Below are 22,171 nucleotides of genomic sequence, written 5' to 3' on the forward strand. Positions count from 1 at the left end.
TGGGAGTTTGAATACCACCTGGTTTTCCACAAATGCCCGTGCTTTTGCTCGAACATGGAAGTTTTTTGGTGGCCTTTCTGTTGACTGGCAAGATGTAGGAATGGACTCTCTGATCCAAGCTGAAGATGTATTTCTATGGTCCCTGTTCCAAAATGGGAGAAAGCTTTTTGGCCATGACCCTGCCCTTTTCTAGTTCTCGAGTTACTTAGTAAATGGCCCCTACCAGAATGCGTCTGGGAGCTTGAATACCATTCAATACATACTAGAGAAGCAGTGTGGCCTAGTGGAAAGAGCATGGGCCTGAGAGTCAGAGGACCTGGGTTCTAGTACTGGTAATGCCACTTACCTTTCGGTTGACCATGGGAGGGTACTTAACTTCTCTATGCCTCAGTTTCCTCACCTATAAAATGGGTTTTAAATACCTGTTTTCCCTCTTTTTTAGTCTGCGAGCTCTATATGGAGAAGGACGTGCCTGATCTGGTTACCTAATGCTTAGCACATAGTGCTTGGCATATAGTAAGCACTTTACCAATACCATTGTTATCATTCAGCCTTAGGAGGTCTTGACCCCTGGCAACTCAGTTATATTCGGCCCAGGGTTTCTCTCGACTTAGTTTCGGCCTTGACCTCTCAATCTCAATCCATCTATCAGTGGTATTTGTTGAACGCTTCCTCTGTGCAGAGCATTGTACTGAGCATTTGGGAGAGTACAGCAGGGGCTGGTAGATGCATTTCCTGTCCGTAATGAACATCTGCCTCTCTCTCCCACTCGGGCTGCGTGTCGTGACTGCGGCTGGGTCTCGCTGACACGCTCTCAGCACCACGGCCGTGCTGGCTGAGCTGCGGACAGATGGGGCTGCCGAGAGCCCAGCTGCCATCCAATCTGGCTATGACAGGTGCGTTCGAGTCGCTCCCCCCCTCTCCCCCTACCCCCATCGGCCCGGCCCTCTTCGAGCGCCTGCCTGGAGCAGCTGGGGGAAACAATAACTGCCTTCTCTTGGCCTTCGAGTTTCCACAGCAGCCGCCTCTCGCCTCCTGCAGTATATCGCTGGAAGTGAAGTCCGAGGAGAAGCCGGGCCAGCCCAAGTCTGAATCCGAACAGCTGCTTCGCTCCCTCTGCCGCACTTCTATTCAAAGAATAGAAGTCGATAGTGTAGGGAAATCTGTCTCCTTGAATAGTGGGCAAAAGGAGAGCGGCCTGATATCACCTCACTGGGAAACGACCAGTGGTCCGGATGATAATGAAAGCTGTGTTATCGGCTAAATGCTTGCAATGGGCCCAGCTTTGTTCTAAGTGCCGGAGTAGATATAATCGGATACAGTCCTTGTCTCACAGTGAGGCTCTCTGGGTGAGGGAGAACAGGTTTTGAATCCCCATTTTGCAGATGAGGAAACTGAGACCCAGAGAAGTTAAGGGACTGTCCTGAGGTCACACAGCAGGCAAATGGCAGAGTCGGGATAAGAACCTGGGCCTCCGTCTTTGAGCCCCCCGGCTCTTTCCACTAGGCCACACGCTTAGAACAGTGCTCTGCACATAGTAAGCGCTTAACAAATGCCGACATTATTATTATTATTATTCTTGAGGCTGAACTTTGATTTTGTGGTGAGGGTCACAACTGTCCTGTCACCAAATTGGGCCTTGGTAAGAAAGAATGGGTAAGGAGGAAGGAGATGGTGGGCTTTCTTCTTGCAGTTGATGCTTGTGGTGATGGTCACATGTTCCTCTGTGTTTCGGAGGCTTCTCTGATATGGTAATAATGTTGTTATTTGTCAAGCGCTTACTATGTGCAGAGCACTGTTTTAAGCACTGGGGTAGATACAGGATAATCAGGTTGTCCCACTTGAGGCTCACAGCTAATCCTCATTCTACAGATGAGGTAACTGAGCCACAGAGAACTTAAGTGACTTGCCCACAGCCACACAGCTGACAAGTGGAGGAGCCAGGATTCGAACCCATGACCTCTGACTCCCAAGCCCGGGCTCTTTCCACTGACCCACGCTGCTTCTCTATATTGTGGGAAGCGGGTTGGTCTAGCAGAAAGAGGACAGGCTTGGAAGGCAGGAGACCTGAACTCTAAACCCAGCTCGCCACTTGCCTATCTTAACTTCTTTGTGCTTCAGTTTCCTCATCCGTAAAATGACGACATCCCTCCCCCTTAAACTGCAAGATGTGGGGACAGGGATTGTGTCCAATCTGTTTATGTTGTATCTACTCTAGTGCTTAATACAGTGGTTGGCACATAGTTAGCACTTAATAAGTACCATCATTATTATAGGGACCATGTCCATTCTGATTATTTTATATCTATCCAAGGATCTGGCACATACTGAACATATTACCGAATACCAGTATTATATTAATGGACAGTATAAATCTGCATGGATGTCAAGCACATACTACTGCCTCAATCTCGGCTGTGATCTGACAGAGTGATAGTAATAGAAAGCAAAACACCCTTCCCTCACAAGCCTCCTCTCTCCCCCCGGGCTCTCCACTGAAGCAGGTTAGGTTATTTTACTCCAGCCGAACCGATATTTGAGCACTGCCCAAGATTCATTCAGTCATGCTCAAAACCAGGGATAGGGCCAGGCCCAGAGCAAATAGCCATTTACACCAGTTGAGAGGTAAAGAATGATAATTTCATTTATTTTGCTCCCAGCAGAAGGTAGGCTGATGAGACTTCAACCCAGGCTGGTAAACACGGGCTATCTGTTTGCAAGATGGCAAGTTTCATGGTCTCTATTTCACCATATCCCTCCTCTTCACCCTTTCTGAGGGATTATTGTCTTGGTCTTTCTTCCCATGCCTACTCCCCACCAATGCTCTCTCAAAAGGAAATAGTATGACCTAGTGGAAAAAAAACATGGGCCTGGGAGTCAGAGGACCTGGGTTCTAAACCTGGCTCTATCACTTGTCCGCTGTGTGACCTTGGACAAATCACTTAACTTCTCTGTTCCTCAGTTTCCTCACTTGTAAAATGGGGATTCAATCCCCGTTCTCCCTCCTTCTTAGACCGTGAACTACTTGTGGGGCAGGAACTGTGTCCGACATAATTACCTGGTATCCACCTCAGCCCTTAGAACAGTGCTTGATGCAGAATATGTGCTTTACCAAATCCCACAATTATTAGTAAATATAGTAAGTGCCTAACAAATATGATTATTAAATATTGGGTCACAGATCCTATGTGATCAATCTTTCTTATGGAAGCTCCATGTTGAGCTTCAAATGGCATTCCTTGATTTATCCTGCTCCATTTTACTTCCTGGCTACAGCTGGAGGACAACCAAGGTGTGTGAAACTTCTTTCCAGCACACTCCGTGAGAAGACCGCTTCCTCCCTACCCTAATTTGGCAAAATTAGTGCTTCTACTTCAGGGCAGACAGCTGATGAATAAATACAGGTTCCCAAGAACATCAAACCCAAGGGAGAAGAAGCAGCTGAGCAGAATACAATCCAGGTGGATACAACCATGCTGCGTGGTGTCAGTTAGGGTCACGTGATTTTCCTCAGGCCCCTGAGCCCATTCTAAGGACTGGCTGACATAGCCTATTCTTTCCCAGAGCTCTGAGTGGAGAATTATGGTCTTCTCTCCCCTCCTGAGACATCATTGCTTGGAAAAATCACAGGTCAGCTCTGAAAGGATTGGTGTTTTGTAGCTTCCCTTTTTCTCTTGGGGACAGCACTCTCCCCCTTCCCTCACACTTCCCATTCTTTCATCCACTAAGCTCAGCCAGCTTTGATTTCCCTCTCTCCACATTACCTCCTTTTCTCTCTGACACCCCCTGCTCCTTTCCCTCTCAATATGAAAATGGGATCATAAGCAAAGTCCCCATTGCATTTAGGGACAATGTGGTTCACCCACTCAGTGCCTTGCCTCTATTAGTGGCCCCAAAAGGACCTAAGAGGAACAGTGCAATCGCTTTTCTCTTCTTTTTTTAATTCTTATGATTAGGGATTGTGTCCCTTAACACCACTAATTTCATTAGATTTCTCTCTTAACAATGTGACTTTTGCCTCTCAGATGATAGGCTGGTCCTCTCAACTACAATGCTTTTTTCCAAATTCCTCTCAAACTTACTGATATTTTCATTTCCACAATTTCTTGTGGTGACAAAGTAATATTGAAAATCATCCCCTATGAGGAAATGTTTTGTTTGTTTTTTGGCTTGTTTGTTTTGAGTCTACAAATTTCATTGTTTGGGTGATCAACAGTTCTAGTACTGAGAGATATGATGAACAACAATTACATTAAGTCACTTACAAACAAGTCCCACTTCTCTTCCTCCCCCATCTGCCCTGATCTGTTCACTGGGTCCTAGTGGATCTATGGAGGATAATCAATCTATCAGTCAATCGTATCTATTGAGGGATTAATGAGTGGAGATCACCGTATTAAGTGCTTGAGAGGGTACAATAGAGAAGCAGCATAGCCTAGGTGATAGAGCACGGGTCTTGGAGTCAGGAGGCCCTGGGTTCTAATCCCAGCTCTGTCACTTGTCTCCTGTGTGAGCTTGGGCAAGTCACTTAACTTCTCTGTACCTCAATTACCTCACCTGAAAAAAAATGAGGATTAAGACTGTGGGGCAGTGACTGTATCCAACCTGATTTGGTTGCAACCGATGCTAGTTCAGACATTTTAAGACAATTTTGGCTGATATTCTGTCATATAAGGGATCATGTGGACCATAACTACAACTAGAGGTTGCCTTTAACCATCAGCTGCAGTACAGTAAGCTTTTTCCTTTCAGGTTCTAGATGTCAGCCAGCAGAAATGGGAATTTTTAATGAATTTTTTTTTCATCTTAGATGATGTCACTTTGTTTCCTTTCTTTAGTTAAACAAAGACATCAAGTGTTTGACTCTAATTTTTTTCCTGTGTGTTATGAATGTGTGTGACATGGGGGCCTAGGTGGACAAGAGAGAGTGGATGTGTTTGTGGGAGAGGATGGGCATGGTATTGTCTATATGGAGATGAGTATGTGTGCATGCTTGTTGAATATGAGTGGAAAGAGTGTGTATATGGAAGGATATGAAGGTCTGGAAGTGGGTGGGTATATGGTGGGTTTTCTGCATTTTTTTCTCTATCACTAGGACTTTTTGCCACTTGGAAACTTCCTCTGTTGCAGCCAGTGTGAGGTGGATCAACCGATCCATCATATTTACTGAGCCCTTTGGAGAGTCCAATATAACAGCGCTTGGTAGACGCATTCCCTGCCAACAAGGGGCTTCCACTCCTTGATATGTCAGCGAGTTGTCATCTGGGAATAGCCAAGCCCTTACCAATATTGTCCAGTGTCCATTGTCTTTACAGATATGGAAAGTGAGGTTCACGGTGATGAGCTGATTTGTCCCAGGGGACAGAGGTAGCTGGAGGCAGAGATGGGAAGAACAGCTGTCAGTCTAGCCACCCTGGAACCACCTCCACCTTTCTCGTGGGTCAAGTTGCTGTGGGCGGAGCTGAGAAGAGGGGCATGAGATTATATGTGTATGGGTGCTTCCAGTCCTAACTTTTCCCCTGTTCCTGGATGTCTGGTTTCTTAAGGACCATCAGCATTTACCCTAACTGTGTGTGGTAATATTAATAATAATTGTAATTATGATATTTGTTCAGCGTTTACTAGGTGCCAAGCACTGTCCTAAGTGGTACCTGCTTTTTCTCAGTGTGCTTCACCCCTGCTGCTTGAGACCACCTTCTCTGGTGTGTCTTTGCCAGTTCCTAAAAATGAAACCACAAGACCCATTCTGCAGGCCCAGGTCTCTTGCGTTCAGGCTCTCAACATGCAGTGAGAACATAGCCATCACAAGAAATCACATGAATGGGAACCTAGGCCCCGAGGCTGTTTTGCATCGCATCTTCTGTCATCTCTTCATCCAATTTGTTTGGTAATTTATCTCCCCCCTTCCCAACCACAAAAAGGTGAAGGGATAAAGTCAGCCTAGTGCAATTTGTTCCTTTTATATATAGCCTTGCGGCCTGGCTCTAACAGTGGATTGGACTCCTTAGAACAGGCTCCATTACTGAAGATCAAAGTTAGGCCTAATGGAAGATGATTGCTGGGATCACTTTTCTTTTTTCTTTTGAAGATCCTGAACCATGTTTGCTTTCCCCCAGCACCCTGATCCTGCCCTAATTTTCTGGCGTTTTACAAAACACAAAGAGTGGATGGTTCATTAAGCTTCCTAATATGCAACTCCCCAGTACCAGAGATGTGAGTTTTCTATTCCACCTCCCTCACTTAATTTTTGTCAGTAGAGAGGCTTATCAGGTCTCTTTAAAGCACGAGTGGGCATGCTCTGGGTTTTTTAAAGGACAGTCTGGTCTTCAGCTGGTCTTTTCCCTGTCCAGTACTGATACAGCACCAAATGCCTTCAGGTTAGGTGTTTTTATTTTAGAGAAGCAGCGTGGCTCAGTGGAAAGAGCACGGACTTGGGAGTCAGAGGTCATGGGTTTGAATCCCAGCTCTGCCACTTGTCAGCTGTGTGACTGTGGGCAAGTCACTTAACTTCTCTTACCTCGCTTACCTCATCTGTAAAATGGGGATTAAGACTGTGAGCCTCATGTGGGACAATCTGATTACCCTGTATCTACCCCAGCACTTAGAACAGTGCTATGTACATAGTAAGCACTTAAGAAATAACCAACATTATTATTATTTTAAAACACCCAGACCCCTTCTGCCTTGAATCCTGAGGCTTCTGTGGCTTGAATTATGTACCAGGATTGAGCAGAGGAGCTTGTCAGCTCTGAAACAAAGGAGAGGGCCAAGGACCCTTCCGTTGATCAATCAATCTTGTTTTTTGAGCACTTACAGTGTTAAGAGGACTGTGCTTAGCACTTGGGAGGGTACAATATAACAGAGTTGGTAGACATGTTCCCTGCCCACAGCAAACTTATAGTGTGATCTTGACTCCCTCAGAACTTTGTAGATCCTGCGAACTGTCACAGAGAACCTTTCCCATTTTGTCTTTACACCCTTACTTACATGATGTATGCTTCTGGAATCTTATCGTACCCCCTATTTAAAATGTTGTTCCTTCTGCCACCCCCCGGAAGACTGATGATAAAGCAAAATGAGGTTGAGTAGTTATATTTTGGAGTTATTTTTGAGTGAAATAACCTCCTATGGTAATGGGTTAAAATATTTCACATTTCTCTTTTCAGTGGAGTTGAACAAAGGTTTCTTCAGGCTACCCTTTTTCCTTTGTTCTTCTTAGCTCTGAGCAAAGCATCTACAATAGGACTTTCTCCCCTTTCTGATTTAATAATTATGATATTTGTTAGGCACTTACTAAGTGCCCAGCACTGTTCTAAGCACGGGGTTAGGTATACGATTATCAGGTTGGTCACAATCCTTGTCCCAAATGGGGCTTACATTCTAGATAGGGAGGAGTAGGATTTAGTCTCCATTTTATAGATGAGGAAACTGAGGCACAGAAAAGTTAAGTGACTTGTCCAAGGTCCCACAGCAGACAAGTGACAGAGCTGGGATAAGAAACCAGGTCCTCTGATTCCCAGGCATGTGCTCTTTCCATTATGCCACTTTGCTTCTCAAAATCTTCTTTGTATTCTCCCGCCAGTTTCTCTAGCCATCTCCTACTTTCTGCAGGATCCCTACAAGTTGTGAAAGATGGGGGTGTTCCATCATGGTCTCCAAGGAGCTGAAACAGTGAAATAATAATTATTATTATGGTCCTTATTAAGCATTTAATATGGACCCAGCACTCTACTAAATGCTGGAAGGTACAGGATAATCAGGTTGGATACGGTCTCTGTCCCACATGGATTCACAGTTTAAATAAGAGGAAGAATAAGTATTGAACCCCCATTTTACAGATGAAGAAACTGAGGCACAGAGAAGTAAAGTGACTCACCCAAGGTCTCTCAGCAGACAAGCAGGGGAGGTAGGCTTAGAACACAGGTTCTCTGTTTCCCAAGTCCGTGTTCTTTCCACTAGGCCATACTGCTTCCCCCTCAACCTCCTGAGAGGACTTCTAGTCTCAGCTTCACACACAAAATAAAAACCATCTGGGTATTCAGCTGGACTGGTTCCACCCTGGGGAGATTCAGGACGAGGCTGCAGGCAGGTAAGGCTCTGTGGCCTCCCAGTTTGGTTTAGGCTAGCTGGGCTTGGGTCTGCTGCACCAGGCCGTGGAGACTGCCTTTGCCATTCTTGAATGACCTGTTTGACCAGTCAACCATTCTGGAGATGAGGCTCACTAAACCCTGTGGCTGCGTATTCTATAGAGATAAGCATGCGTTTTCCCGATATCAAATCCCTCTTCATTCTAGAACTGCCTTGTAGATTCCAAAGCCAAAATGTACTCAGCATACTCAGGATCCTGGAGATAGTAAGCAGTTTCTGACTCCTCTTTCTCTGAACACCACCACCCCTTTTTTCCAGTTCCCATCCATAGACCCCTCAGCCCTGGCCATAATTCACCCTACCTGGACCAGAGACCTACCCTCAGAGAGCATTTCACTCTTGCCTAGATACAGCCCACTTATCATTAGCCTAATCAAACCAAATTGCCCTTCAGAGCCTTGGTGAGCAGCTTCTCAAACACATTTGGCTGAAAAAGTTCAGGAACGGATATTCTATGTGACCGGCATCCCGTCCTTCTCACATTTCCCACCAATATTTGCCCTCAGTTGCTTTTGACTTTTTTGATTTTTCCAAAATGCAAGGTATTGATTTGGCATCCATAGAATGCTTACCAGGACTCACGTTCAGTACCGTGATGGGCACAGATCAGGAAAAAGCGTGGTCTCCTCCCTCAAGGAACTTACAATTTAATTCAGATAGCGCAGCTTTCCTGAACTATGACCTGCTGATATTCCTGGGCTCCCTGGGCCTTGTTCGTGTATTAAATTTGGGAAGTACCAAGCCTACTGTCCCCTGTCACTCTCTTTCGTCTACCCAACTTCTGTTTCCCAGCAAGAAGGAAAATTCAACTCACCTCCCAGGAGTTCAGTGTGCTTTTTTACCCTCCATAATCCAGCTTGTTCCCCAAATGACTCCAATAAGAGAGTCTCTGGGGATCCTTGTTTAACTGCAATTGTCACTGAACAGATGCCCGGGTGTATGGGAAGTTACACTTCCCCCTCCCACTGTTGATCCTGTTGTTTTCTCTAGAGCAGACAGCAGAAGTACAATTCGTTCTCCTTCTCCTTCCCATTGTAACATGGTTCAGGCCAATTACCTCCTTCTGGAGGCATCTGGGAAAGAACAGTAATGCTGGCAGAATGGAGCAGGTATTTCCTTCTATTTCTTGCCCCCTACAAAGAAACCAAAATCACAGCAAAGAGTAGTCAAAGTAATCTGGCCTTCCCAGACTAACCACCCCTACCTTCTTCTTCAGCTCCCCCTCCCCTCTCCATTGCCCTGACTCGCTCCCATTGCTCTAGCCCCTCTCCCTGCCCCGCAACACTTGTGTGTGTATAAATTATATTTATTTATATTGATGCTCCTGATGCCTGTTTACTTGTTTTGATGTCTGTCTCCCTCCTTCTAGACTGTGAGCCCTTTGTGAGCAGGGATTGTCTCTGTTGCTGAATTGTACTTTCCAAACCCTTAGTACCGTGCTCTGCACACAGTAAGTGCTCAATCAACACGATTGAATGAATGAAGTGCTTACTGTGCAGAGCACTGTACTAAGAGCTGGAAAACAAATACCCAGGTAAGAATTGTGCATTTTTCTTGGCCCTTCAGTAGCTCATGATCTAAAAATAGGTTGGTGAAAGTTTTAACAATAGATAAAATTGGCCCTCAGGTTTTGCCACCCAGGTAACTGAGAGTTCTCTATGTTCTAAAATGCATAGAGGCTGTGTGCTGCTGCACTTTGAATCTCCATGTGCCAAGGCTTGTTGAGGGTAGGGGCCCTGACTGTCCTGATGGGAAGGGGACAGGGGTTTCTGATGCTTTTGCTTGGCAGTTTCACTTGGCAGTCTTGCAGGAAGAGAGGCTTAGAGGTGTGATGCAATACAATCCCCCCCAGGACATAACCCCAACTTGCCTTTGTGGTCAGTTAAACCCTTGCTTGCCTCATATCTTTGCTCTAGGAGCTCTCAGTTTTCTGCCATTCCCTTCCATTTAGGGCATAAAAACAAGGCTGAATGTGTCTAGCTTCTTCTGGTTTATGCAGCGTGTTTCTCCATGCCTCAGCTCCAAGAGCTAAGTAGGGGGCAGATGTGCTTATACCCATCCTACAGTTGGAGAAACCAAGGCTGGAGAGGTCCACAACTCGACCCAGGTCCTGAATCATGTCAATGGCTGAGGTAGATTGAGACGTCCCCTTCCTAGAGGATGAGATGTGCTTAATGTCATAATGATGATGATGATGGTGCTGCATTAGGGTGACAAGCTCCTTAGTGTAACTTGGGGGCATAGTCAGAGGCTAAAGAGAGAATCCGCTGCTTTCTCCCTATCCTAAAGGGCATCTTAATTCTAAAGCCCACTAGAAAAAGTGCCTGAATTTCAGGACTGAAGAAGAGAATGGGAGAAGAGGTGCAGGGTCTAGGGGAAGGGGCAGATGGAGTGGAGAGATTTGGCAGATGTCAGAGCTACACAACAGTTTCTAGGTTTAGGGCCCAGTTGGAAGCTTAGGGGATGCTTTTTCCAGGAAAGGAAACGGAAGACCTGTTTTTATGCAAGCAAAATCCCTCTGCTGCTACAGCCCTGTACAGGGTCTCATAAAGTGGAAAGAGAGGGTCTGGTGGGGCTGAGATACCAGACATTATCTGCTTTTCTGCCCAAGAAGGAGATTATCATTTGAATGGGATTCGTCTTGGGCAGCATTTATCTGATCCACCTCAGAGTCGCTGTTTAAACAGTCGAGTGCCAGAGCAGCAAGGCGGGAGCCAACTAGACTCTAAATTAGATTCCAGTTACCGGGCAGATTATTGACAGTGAAACAAATGAAAAGGAACATGATGGAAAATATTGTAGGCCTCAGATCAATCTCCAATACAATTGAGAGTTCCCTGATGAGAGCCAGTTCTCAGCACTGGGCAGGCAGTTTTGGTCCTCTGAGAATGTGCTTTGAGGCCACCCTGCCCTCCAATCAATCAATCAATGGTATTTTCTGAGCACTTACTGTAAGCAGAGCACAGTAGTAAATGCTTGGGAGGATACAAGAAGGTGAAGTTGATAGACCCATTCTCTGCCCACAAGGAGCTTACAGCCTATTTGGAGAGACAGATATTAAAATAAATGAAAAACATATACATACGTGCTAAAGGGTTGAGAGTGGGGTGAAAAAACAAGTGCTTAAAGGATACAGCTCCTACTGCAAGGGTGGTGCTGAAGGAGGGGAAACAAAGGGACTGAATTTGCTCTCAGAAAACAGCTCTGGAAGTGGGCTAAGCCTCTGTGTCTCTGGGGTCTAGGGATGCTGAACTATTCATTCTTTCAATCATATTTATTGAGCACTTACTATGTGCAGAGCACTGAACTAAGCACTTGGGAGAGTACAATGTAATATTAAACAGACATATGCCCTAACCACAATGAGCTTACACTCTAGAGAGGGAGACAGACAATAATATAAATAAATAAATTCCAGGCATGTGCATAAGGGTTGGGGGCTGGGAGAAGGGATGAATAAAGGAAGCAAGTCAGGGTGATGCAGAAAGGAGTGGGAGAAGAGGAAAGGAGGGCTTAGTCAGGGAAGGTCTCGTGGAGGAGATATGCCTTCAATAAGGCTTTCAAGGTGGGGAGAGCAATTGTCTGTTGGATCAGAGGCAGGATGTGGGCGAGAGGCCGGTGGCAAGATAGACGAGATCGAGGTACAGTGAGAGGGTTGGCATTACAGAAATTAACTACTGGGCCCTTTGTATATCAAAGTGAGGGTACCCAGGTGAAACACACTTAGCAGCTCTCGATCTGACAGCTGAAGGCTCCCTGCCAAGTTCATCCCACAGACCCTACTTGGAAATTATTCTACTCACGCTTTACAGGGAATAGGGACGGTTGTGATATTTTAACAAAAGGGTATCTTGGAAGGAGGCGGTTATTAGGAGGGCACAGTTTGAATAGCCTCTCTTATAAGCAAACATCCCTCCTGCCCTTGCCCTCCCCCATCCAACACCACCAATTCATATATTATAATAATAAAAGTGGGATTAGTTAAGCACTTACTAGGTGTGAAGTAATGTGCTAAGCACTGTTGCAGATACCACATGGAGGAGCAGAGGTTAGGGGAAGGGGCACGAGCTGTGGAGAAATTTGCATTAGGGGGAGGGAGAACAAATATTCAATCTCCATTTTGCAGTTGAGAAAATCCGAGGCAGAGAAGTAAAGTGACTTGCCCAAGGTCACCCAACAGACAAGTGGTGGAGCTGGTGATTAGAAACAGGTCCTGTGGCTCCCAATCTTGTGCTCTTTCCACCAGGCCACACATATGGCATCTATTTTCTAAAGAACATCTTCAGGTTCCCACCTTTCCCTGGCACTTCATTCAGTCATATTTACTGAGCACTTACTGTGTGCAGAGCACTGTACTAAGTGCTTGGGAAAGTACAGTACAACAATAAACAGTGACATTCCCTGACCACAACAAGTTCACAGTCTAGAGCCACTTGGCATGGCTAGGGACTCCAAGACCAACACACTCTGGATGCCGGGCAGTGGGAAGCGGATGTGGGGAGTAGTTAGGCCTCTCTGTTTATTAGGTGGTGACTACTTGGAGCTGTGATTTTCGGTTTGCCTCTTGGGGAGAGGTGGGGGATTTGCTGGAACCATCGTATATTAGGAAGGGGATCTGAAACTTGTTGGGGAAGGTGAGAGGCGAGGGGGTAGAGTAAAGAAAGCAGGATCACAGGAAAGCTCAAGGCTTTCCCAAGCATTGCCAGGTGAGGACGTCCTGCCTTCTCAGTGGAGGAAGATTTCCAATCCTTTTATGGCACTAAGCGATTATTCTGTATCAAGCATTGTACAAGCTCTGGGGTAGATACAAGCTAATCAGATTCATTCTTTCATTTGTATTTACTGAATGCTTACTACGTGCCAAGCACTGAACCAAGTACTTGGGAGAGCACAATATAACAATAAATGGACACATTCTCTGCCCACAATGAGTTTACAGACTAGAAGGGGAGACAGAGATTAATAAAAATAAAGGTTGAACACGGTTCCTGTTCCACATGATGTTCACAGTCCTAACCCCCATTTTACAGATGAGGTAACTGAGGCACAGAGAAGTGAAGTGACTTACCCAAAGTCACACAGCAGACAAGTGGCAGAGCTGGGATTAGAGCCCAGGTCCTTCTGACTCCCAGGCCTGTGCTCTATCCACTAAGCCATGTTGCTTCTCTAATCCTAGTTCCAATCTCATGCTTGTGACCTCACCTTGACCCTTAACCTCTCTGGGTCTCAGTTTCCTTATCTGCTGAGCAGGAGCAATCAAGCTAACCTGTCTTAAAGAGGCAGTGGTGAGGATGAACTCATCAAAAGGAAGGGAAAGATGATTTGCAATTTTAAAGGAACATAAATATGAATAGGCTTTCACTCCTCATTTCGATCACTGTCAGCTCCCGCAAGGATCTTTTAATACCAGCTGCCTCTGTTTTTGCCCAGCAGACTTTGGGAGAGGAGAGATTAAATCATGAATAAAATAGTTACAGCCATTTAAAAGTGGACAATGTTTGCTGTGCTGGAAACGAAGAAGCTCCCCTGAGATAAATGCCGGTTTGCTGTTCTCTTAACTGTAGCTCATCCTGGGTGGGTAGAGCACTAGGGGGATTCAATATGTGGGCAAGGCACAGCTGGACTTATATATGGCATTTATGTGCATATCTGTAATATATTTATTTATATGAATGTCTGTCTCCCCCTCTAGACTGTAAGTTTGTTGTGGGCAAGGAACGTGTCTTTTATATTGTACTCTCCCAAGCTCTTAATATAGTACTCTGCACACTGTAAGTACTCAGTAAATATGAATGATTGACTGACAGGAGGGTTTGGGAGGAAGATGACACTCCCTAGGTGTTTCAGAGTTATAGGGACTCAAGGACCTAAGGCTCTAGTACAAAACTCCCAAAGAGAATGGTTATGCCTCTGATCTCTTGGTTTCTTCCTTGGCTTCCTTTTCTTCTAGTTCCTTTTAGTTCTAGAATGAACTAGACTCTATGCCATATTCCTATGGCTACTAAGGGACCCCAACAAGAAGACAGAGATGGATGGAGTTTCAGAGAAGAAGCAAGATAGGCGGAGAGACTGAATGAAACAGACTGAGAGAGACAGATGGGAGAGAGAGGCAGCAAGCATACTTTAAATATTTAAGAACATTTGATGGTTTTTTCTTGGCTTTTTGTTATTACCCTAATTTTCAGAAAAATGCCCCAGTTAAGTTTTCTTTGGGCGCCACCAACGCAGGTTTTTCAAGGCCAGAATGCTAGTCTCCATCCCTCTCCCTCTCTCTCCCGTCTCTACTTCTTATCCCTTTCCTTCTTCTCTCCCCCTTCACTCCTCTCTTAATTTTTCTTTCTTTCTGATGCTGCCTGTTTCCTCTTTTTTCTCTCTATTGTATTTCCTGCTCTCTCTCCCTTCTTTATTTAAGCCTCTGACTTTCTCGTTTGCACGATTTGTTGTTTCTCACTCAGATGGGGCTTGATGAATAACAGGCAGAAACCCTATAAGAAGTACAATATCCTCTTTATCATCTATTTCCTTTGTGCTTGATTGTGCCATTTCCCTTAGCTGCAATTAACTTTAACATGTCTTCTACACCAGACTATTATTAGTAGTAGTAGCAATCGTATTTATTGAGCGCTTACTGTATGCAAAGCACTGTACTAAGCACTTGGGAGAATACAATATAACAGACACATTCCCAGTCCACAACAAGCTCACAGTCTAGCGGGGAAGACAGACATTAATAAGCTCCTTGTGCCCAGAAATCTGGCTTGCCAACTTCAATGTAATACACTCTCTCAAGTGCTTAATTCAGAGCTCTGCACAGAGTAAGCTCTCAAAAAGTATCATTGATTGATTAACTGATTTTTGTGGGAAGCCCTCTTTTCGCTGAGAATTCCGAGCTCACTGTGGGCAGGGAACAGGTCTGTTATCCTTTTACATTGTATTCTCCCAAAAGCTTTGCACACAATAAGCACTCAATAAATAGGATTGATTGATTTATGGAATGCCAACACAGGTGGTAGTTGCTATGCCCATTTTCCCAATGTGACAACTGACGCACAAAAGGTAGGGTTAAAAGATTTAGGCCGAAAGTATCTGAATCAGTTTCCTGAAGCCCAGGCCCTATTCACTAACCAAGGATTCATTCACTTGCTCATTTAATGGTATTTATTGAGGCCTTACTGTGGGCAAAGCATTGTCCTAAGCACTTGGTAGAGTACAGCGCAACATTCATTCATTCAATAGTATTTATTGAGTGCTTACTATGTGCAGAGCACTGTACTAAGCGCTTGGAATGTACAAATCGGTAACAGGTAGAGACAGTCCCTGCCCTTTGACGGGCTTACAGTCTAAGTGGGGGGAGACAGACAAGAACAATGGCAATAAATAGAATCAAGGGGAAGGACATCTCGTTAAAACAATAGCAAATAAATAGAATCAGGGTGATGCACATCTCATTAACAAAATAAATAGGGTGATGAAGATATATACAGTTGAGCGGACGAGTACAGTGCTGAGGGGATGGTACGGGAGGGGGGAGGAGCAGAGGGAAAGAGGGGAGAAGAGGGTTTAGCTGCGGAGAGGTGAAGTGGGGGGTAGAGGGAGCAGAGGGAAAAGGGGAACTCAGTCTAGGAAGGCCTCTTGGAGGAGGTGAGCTTTAAGTAGGGTTTTGAAGAGAGGAAGAGAATTAGTTTGACAGAGGTGAGGATAAACAGACACATTCCCCGCTCACAAAGAACTTATAATCTAGACAGGAGGAGACAGACTTTATTATACATAAATAAATTACAGATATATACATAAGTGCTGTGGGGCTGGGGGGGTGGGGGGTGGGAAGAATTACCCTGGCCTTTGTCAGGTAGATAAAACTCTAAGTCATATCACTGTAGTCTGCCCAGAACCCATCTCTTTTCTAGGAGGAACAACACAAACTGAGCATTTCCATACACTGAGATAGTGAGCTCAGGGGTTGACTCCTCTTTCAGGGTGCTGTAGATAAGATCACCCAGAATGTCCATACTAATGGAGGGTCCTGACACTGAAAGTCTTTGCTTTAGATTTTCTGGCACCTACCAGGCTCTCTGGGCCTCTATAGAGACTTGAGTGTCCTGCTGGATAGGAAAGGCTGACAAACTTTTCTGCTTGCTTATCCTCTGATCTTGTTCCCAGGCCAAAGGGTTGAGCGCCAAAGCACATGGTCAAGTGGATAGAGCACGGGCCTGGTAGTCAGAAGGACCTGGGCTCTAATCTCGGCCCTAAACACTTTTCTCCACGTCACCATGGGCAAGTCACTTAACTTCTCTGTGCCTCTTTTACCTCATCTGTAAAATAGGGATTAAGACCACGAACCCCACGTGGGACTATGCCCAATCTGATTTTCTTGTATCTATCCCAGAGCTTAGTACAGTGCCTGGCACATAGCAAGTGCTCTGCAAATACCTATTTTTCAAAAAAAGCACCATTTTCCCCAAACTGGAAAGGAATGAGCAGATTGTGACACTTTGGGCTCGATTTTCCGCTGATGTTGCTTTTTCCAGGAGATAAGTGGAAGAGCCGGGACTAGAACTCAGGTCCTCTGACTCCCAGGCCTGTCCTCTTTCCACTAGGCTGCATGCTGGAGATTTGAAGAGACTAACAGAAGCAGAGTAGTCCAGTGGTTAGAGCCTGGGCCTGGGAGTCAGAAGGACCTGGGTTCTAATACCAGCTCTGCCACTTGTCTTCTGTGTGATCTTGCGACAGTATATCAACTTCTCTGCATTCGTTACCTCATCTGTAAAGAGGAGATTAATATTGTGAGCCCCATGTGGGACATGGCTTGTTTCCAATTAGATTCTTTTGTATCTACTCTAATAATAATAATAGTAGTATTTGTTAAGCACTTAACTATGTGCCAGGCACTGTACTAAGTGCTGGGGTGGATGCAAGCAGATCGGGCTGTCTCACATGGGGTTCACAGTCTCAATCCCCATTTTACAGGTGAGGTCACTGAGGCCCAGAGAACGGAAGTGACTTGCCCAAGGTCTAGTACTTAGTAACTACCTGGCATGAAGTAAACACTTGAAAATACCTTAAAAAAACAAACCCAACAGCCTTCCTGGGACCCCCTCTGAAAGTAGGGAGTCCCTCAAGGCTCAGTTCTAGGTCCCCTTTTTTTCTCCTTCTACACCCACTTCCTTGGAGAATTTATTCATTCCCATAGCTTCAACTATCATCTCTGTGCTGATAATTCCCAAACCTACATTTCCAGCCCGGATGCCTCATCTTTGCAGTTTCACATTTCCTCCTGCCTTCAGGACATCTATACCTGGATGCCCCTCTGACACCTCAAACTAAACATGTCCCAAACTTATCCCCTTATCTTCCCACCCAAACTCTGTCCGCCCCTTGTCTTTCTCATTGCTGTGGATATCGTTATCCTCCCTACCTCATCAGCCCATAACTCTGTTATACTGTACTTTCCCAAGTGCTTAGTACAGTACTCGGCACACAGTAAGTGCTTAATAAATGCCATTGATTGACTGATTGATCCAAAATGCTATGATGCTGATCCAAGCGCTTATCCTATCCCACCTGGACTGCTGCATCTGCCTCCTCACTGACTTCCCTGCCTACTGTCTCTCCCTACTTCAGCCCATTCTTCTGCATGGAACATTGTTCTAAAAAAAAGTTCAGTCTATGTCTCCCCTCTTCTCAAGAACCTCCAATGCCTTCCCATCCACCTCCACGTCAAACAGAAACTCCTTTCCTTCAGCTTTAAAGCATTCATTCAGTTTGGCCCCTCCAATCTCACCTCACTGATCTCCTACTATTTTCAAGCTCAGTCAGTTGTGCCCCAAACTCATCTATTTCGCTGCCGATCTCTTTCCCTCTGGCCTGGAACTCCCTCTCCTATTTTCTCCAGACGACCATTATCTCCACCTTCAAAACGTTACTAAGGTCACATCTCCAAGAGGTCTTTCCTGATTAAGCCCTCCTTTCCTTGGCTCCCTCTCCCTCCTGTGTCATCTATTCATGTGGATCTGTGATTTTTTTGGACATCTGATATTTGCTCCACACTCAACCCCGCAGCATTTATGTACATATCTTTAAATTATATATTATAAATTTCTTACTTTTGTCAACGTCTGTCTCCACATCTAGATGGTAAACTTGTTATGGAAAGGAACACCTCTGCTAACTCTGTTGCAGTGCACTCTCCCAAGCCCTTAGTACGGTGCTGTTGGCCCATAATAAGCACTAAATAAATATGATTGATTGATTGACTGATGGTTGACAAGGTCCTCCTGGAGGCAAGGGAGGAGGCCCCAAGCTAAGCCATCCCCAGCTTTGATGCACCCAGCCTCCTGAGGCCTGCCTCTGAGAACAAAGAGACTGCTTCTGTAGCTGAACTTTGCCTTCCTGGATTTGAATTACAGTAGGAAGACAGGGTGGCCTAATAGAAAGAGCATGGATCCTGGGAGTCAGCGGCCTTGGGTTCTAATTCCAGCTTTGACTCAGCTCTGTGACCGGTCTGCTGTGTGACCCTGGCCAAGTCACTTAACCTCTCCAGCCCTCAGATCCTTCCCCTGAGAAATAGGAATAACATACCTGCTCTCCTATTTCTTAAAATGGGAGACCTGAGTGAGACAAGGACTGTCTGATCTGATTGTCTTTTGTATCTGAGAAGCAGCCTGGCCTAATGGGAAGAATATGGGACAGGGAACCAGAAAACCTGGGTTCTATTCTTACCTCTGCATTTATCCTGACCTTGGGAAAGTCATTTAACGTTACTGGGCCTCAGCTTCCTTGTCTGTAAAATGGAATTAAATACCTGTCCTCTCTCCCCCTTAGATTGTGAGCCCCATGTGGGATAGGGATTGTGTTTCATCTGATTATCCTGACTCTTTTCAAGAGTTTGGCGCATAATAAGAACTTAACAAATACCAGTTATTATCATCTAACCCAGTGTTGGGCTTGTGGTGTTTAATAAATACCATAAATATTATTCTAGCATCCTGTCATAATCTCCTAAGCACGTAGCACAGGACTCTGCAAACAATACACACTCAAATGCTGTTACTGATTGAATGATTACCTGCTTGATTGAGGGGTCTGGTGATTCCCTGGGTTGGGGGTGGGGGAAACTGCAATGAATCTCTCACACCATTATGGGGCTGTTTAGCAAACCCTCTAGTGGAGCAAAGCTAATCTATTAATCAATCAATCAGTGGCCTTCTGAGACCGAAGCATTATATCAAGCATTTGGGGAACTACAGTGTAAAACAATACACCTGATCCTTCCCCTCAAGGGGCTTACAATCTAACTGGGGAGACAAATACAAAAATGTTTGCAAATAGTGGAAGCAGGAGGAAGAGTAAGAATATAATAGGAAGCAGAATGAATATAATAGAATGAAATAGCTGAGAAAAAATGGATATAAAAATATGAGTATAGATATACATACCAAAGGTAGAGGTAAACCACTGAAATGTGAGGGGAAAGTGTTGGACTGCTGTGATGGGATGTTGTGAATTTGTCGGGGAAGGCTTCTGGGAGGAAGTAGGATTTGGAGAGACTTTGAAATTAGGAAAAGCCAAGGTCTGGCAGTCTTGAGCAAGAAGGGATTTTGAGGGTGGAGGAACAATGTGAGTAAGGTGGGAGAGTTTGAGGGCGAAGTACATTTAGAAGTTGAGCTTGGAAGGAACGAAGAGTATGAATTAGGCAGGCAATGCTAATTGCTCGCTGTGTGACCTTGGGCAAGTCATTTAACTCCTCTATGCCTCAATTACCTCATCTGTATAATGAGGATTAAATCCTCCTCCCTCCAATTTAGACTGTGAGCCCCGTGTGGGACAGGGACTATGTCCAAACTGTTAAACAAACTGTTAATCTGTTAAAGTTGTATCTATCTTGTATCTATCTGAATTTAATGTCAAATTCAGCTGACTGAATTTGAGAACTGAAAGACAGTGAAAGATTGAGGATGACACCAAGGCTTCTGGGAGAGGGAGAAGGGTGGTGATGTGAAAAGAGTCAACACTCCTGTACATATCCATAACTATTTATAGTAATAATAGTAATAATAATGTGGGTATTTGTTAAGTGCTTACTATGTGCAGAGCACTGTTCTAAGCATTGGGGTAGACACAGGGGAATCAGGTTGTCCCATGTGGGGCTCACAGTCTTAATCCCCATTTTCCAGATGAGGTGACTGAGGCACAGAGAAGTTAAGTGACTTGCCCACAGTCACACAGCCGACAAGTGGCAGATCTGGGATTCGAACACATGACTTCTGACTCCAAAGCCCGTGCTCTTTCCACTGAGCCACGCTGCTGTCTCCCCCTCTAGACTGTAAGTTTGTTGTGGGCAGGGAACATGTCTACCAACTCTGCTATACTGTCGAGAAGCGGCATGGCTCAGTGAGAAGCAGCGTGGCTCAGTGGAAAGAGCATGGGCTTTGGAGTCAGAGGTCATGGGTTCGAATCCCAGATCTGCCACTTGCCAGCTGTGTGACTGTGGGCAAGTCACTTCACTTCTCTGTGCCTCAGTTACCTCATCTGTACAATGAGGATGAAGACTGTGAGCCTCACGAGGGACAACCTGATGACCCTGTATCTACCCCAGCACTTAGAACAGTGCTCTGCACATAGTAAGCGCTTAACAAATACCATTATTATTATTATTATTACTCTCCCAAGTGTTTAGTACAGGGCTCTACCCACAGTAAGTGCTCATTACATACCATTGATTGATTGATTGAAAATTAGTAAAAGTTTTGTTTCCCCATGAGCCTAGCTCACTCTTGGGAAGTGAGTTACCCACAGAGAGAATTTCTTTCTTTTTTTTCCTCCTCAGAAGAATGTGGACATTTTATCAGTACAGATCTTAGCTTAATTTATGAAACTCAAATCTAGGTCTGGTTCTGTGGCAGCTATCCAGAAATACTGCCTTCTGGACTCTAAAATGGACTTCAGGTCCATTATTCTTATTATGATTAAGGTCAACTCCTGATGAAGCTCCCGGCTGGTAAGAGCATAAAAACGAGTTGATGGAACATCCTCAAAGTCCATTCAGGTAGCTCTATTTCCCAACCTGCTTCTCCACACTGTTTGCCCACCACACACTGCAGTTGCCTAAACAACCTCTGCCATTTGGCATGATCCGATTCTTCTGATGAGAAGCAGCATGGCTTAGTGGATAGAACACGGGCCTGGAAGTCAGAAGGACCTGGGTTCTAATCCCGACTCCGCCACATGACTGCTGTGTGACCTTGGGTAAGTCACTTCACTTCTCTGTGCCTCAGTCACTTCATCTGTAAAATGGGGATTAAGAGTGTGAGCCCCACGTGGGACAGGCTCTCATCAACTTGGATCTACCCCAGCATTTAGAACAGTGCTTGGCACTTAGGGCTCAGCAAGTACCATAATTATTATCGTTATTATGACCCACCCCACAGTTCATCGTTGCGGATATTTGAGATATTCTCCCCTTCTAGACTGAAAGCTCGTTATAGGCAGGGAATGTGTCTGTTTATTGTTATATTGTACTCTCCCAAGAGCTTACTTCAGTGCTTGGCACCCAGTAAGCGATCAACAAATACGACCGAATGAACAGATGAATGAGAAGCCACTACTGTGGATTTCTTCAGCCTCCCTTCTGGCTGCGGTGAGTGGGGCCGAGGCAGAGGAGTGTCCTGCTGGGTCTCCATGATGTGTTTCTCTCCTCTTGATTTTCCAGGTGCTCCTTTTCAAAGGTCTCAGCATCCTCACGCTACCTCCTGCCGGCACTTCCACTTGGGGCCTCAGCCTCAGATCCCAGCTGACTTTTCCCTCCCTCACCCCGTCCAGACCCAGTCGGGACTGAGCCCTCACATGGCCACGCCTCACCAGCATAACGGCCCTCTCCACCAGCCCTTGCCACCGCTGTCGGCCCTCCAGTTCCAGGACATGACAGGCCCCTCGTTCCTACCTCAGGCCCTACACCAGCAATACCTCCTCCAGCAGCAACTCCTCGAGGCCCAGCACCGGCGGCTTGTGGCGCATCCCAGGTGAG

The 22,171-nt window shown here is 45.4% G+C and overlaps 1 protein-coding gene across 1 annotated transcript in view; it reads left to right on the forward strand.

Annotated features, from left to right (window-relative positions):
- Positions 1 to 359: 359 nt before the first annotated feature.
- RNF165 (ring finger protein 165) overlaps positions 360 to 22,171 on the forward strand; it is a 56,288-nt gene continuing 34,476 nt past the window's right edge. Inside the window, exons 1-6 of the mRNA XM_039911320.1 lie at positions 360 to 367; positions 819 to 896; positions 1,042 to 1,153; positions 8,001 to 8,089; positions 8,785 to 8,882; positions 21,857 to 22,166. Coding sequence (XP_039767254.1) covers positions 360 to 367; positions 819 to 896; positions 1,042 to 1,153; positions 8,001 to 8,089; positions 8,785 to 8,882; positions 21,857 to 22,166 — 695 coding nt within the window. The remainder of the gene's footprint in view (positions 368 to 818; positions 897 to 1,041; positions 1,154 to 8,000; positions 8,090 to 8,784; positions 8,883 to 21,856; positions 22,167 to 22,171) is intronic.

This window comes from Ornithorhynchus anatinus, chromosome 3 (assembly GCF_004115215.2).
Source record: "Ornithorhynchus anatinus isolate Pmale09 chromosome 3, mOrnAna1.pri.v4, whole genome shotgun sequence".
Taxonomy (NCBI): domain Eukaryota; kingdom Metazoa; phylum Chordata; class Mammalia; order Monotremata; family Ornithorhynchidae; genus Ornithorhynchus; species Ornithorhynchus anatinus.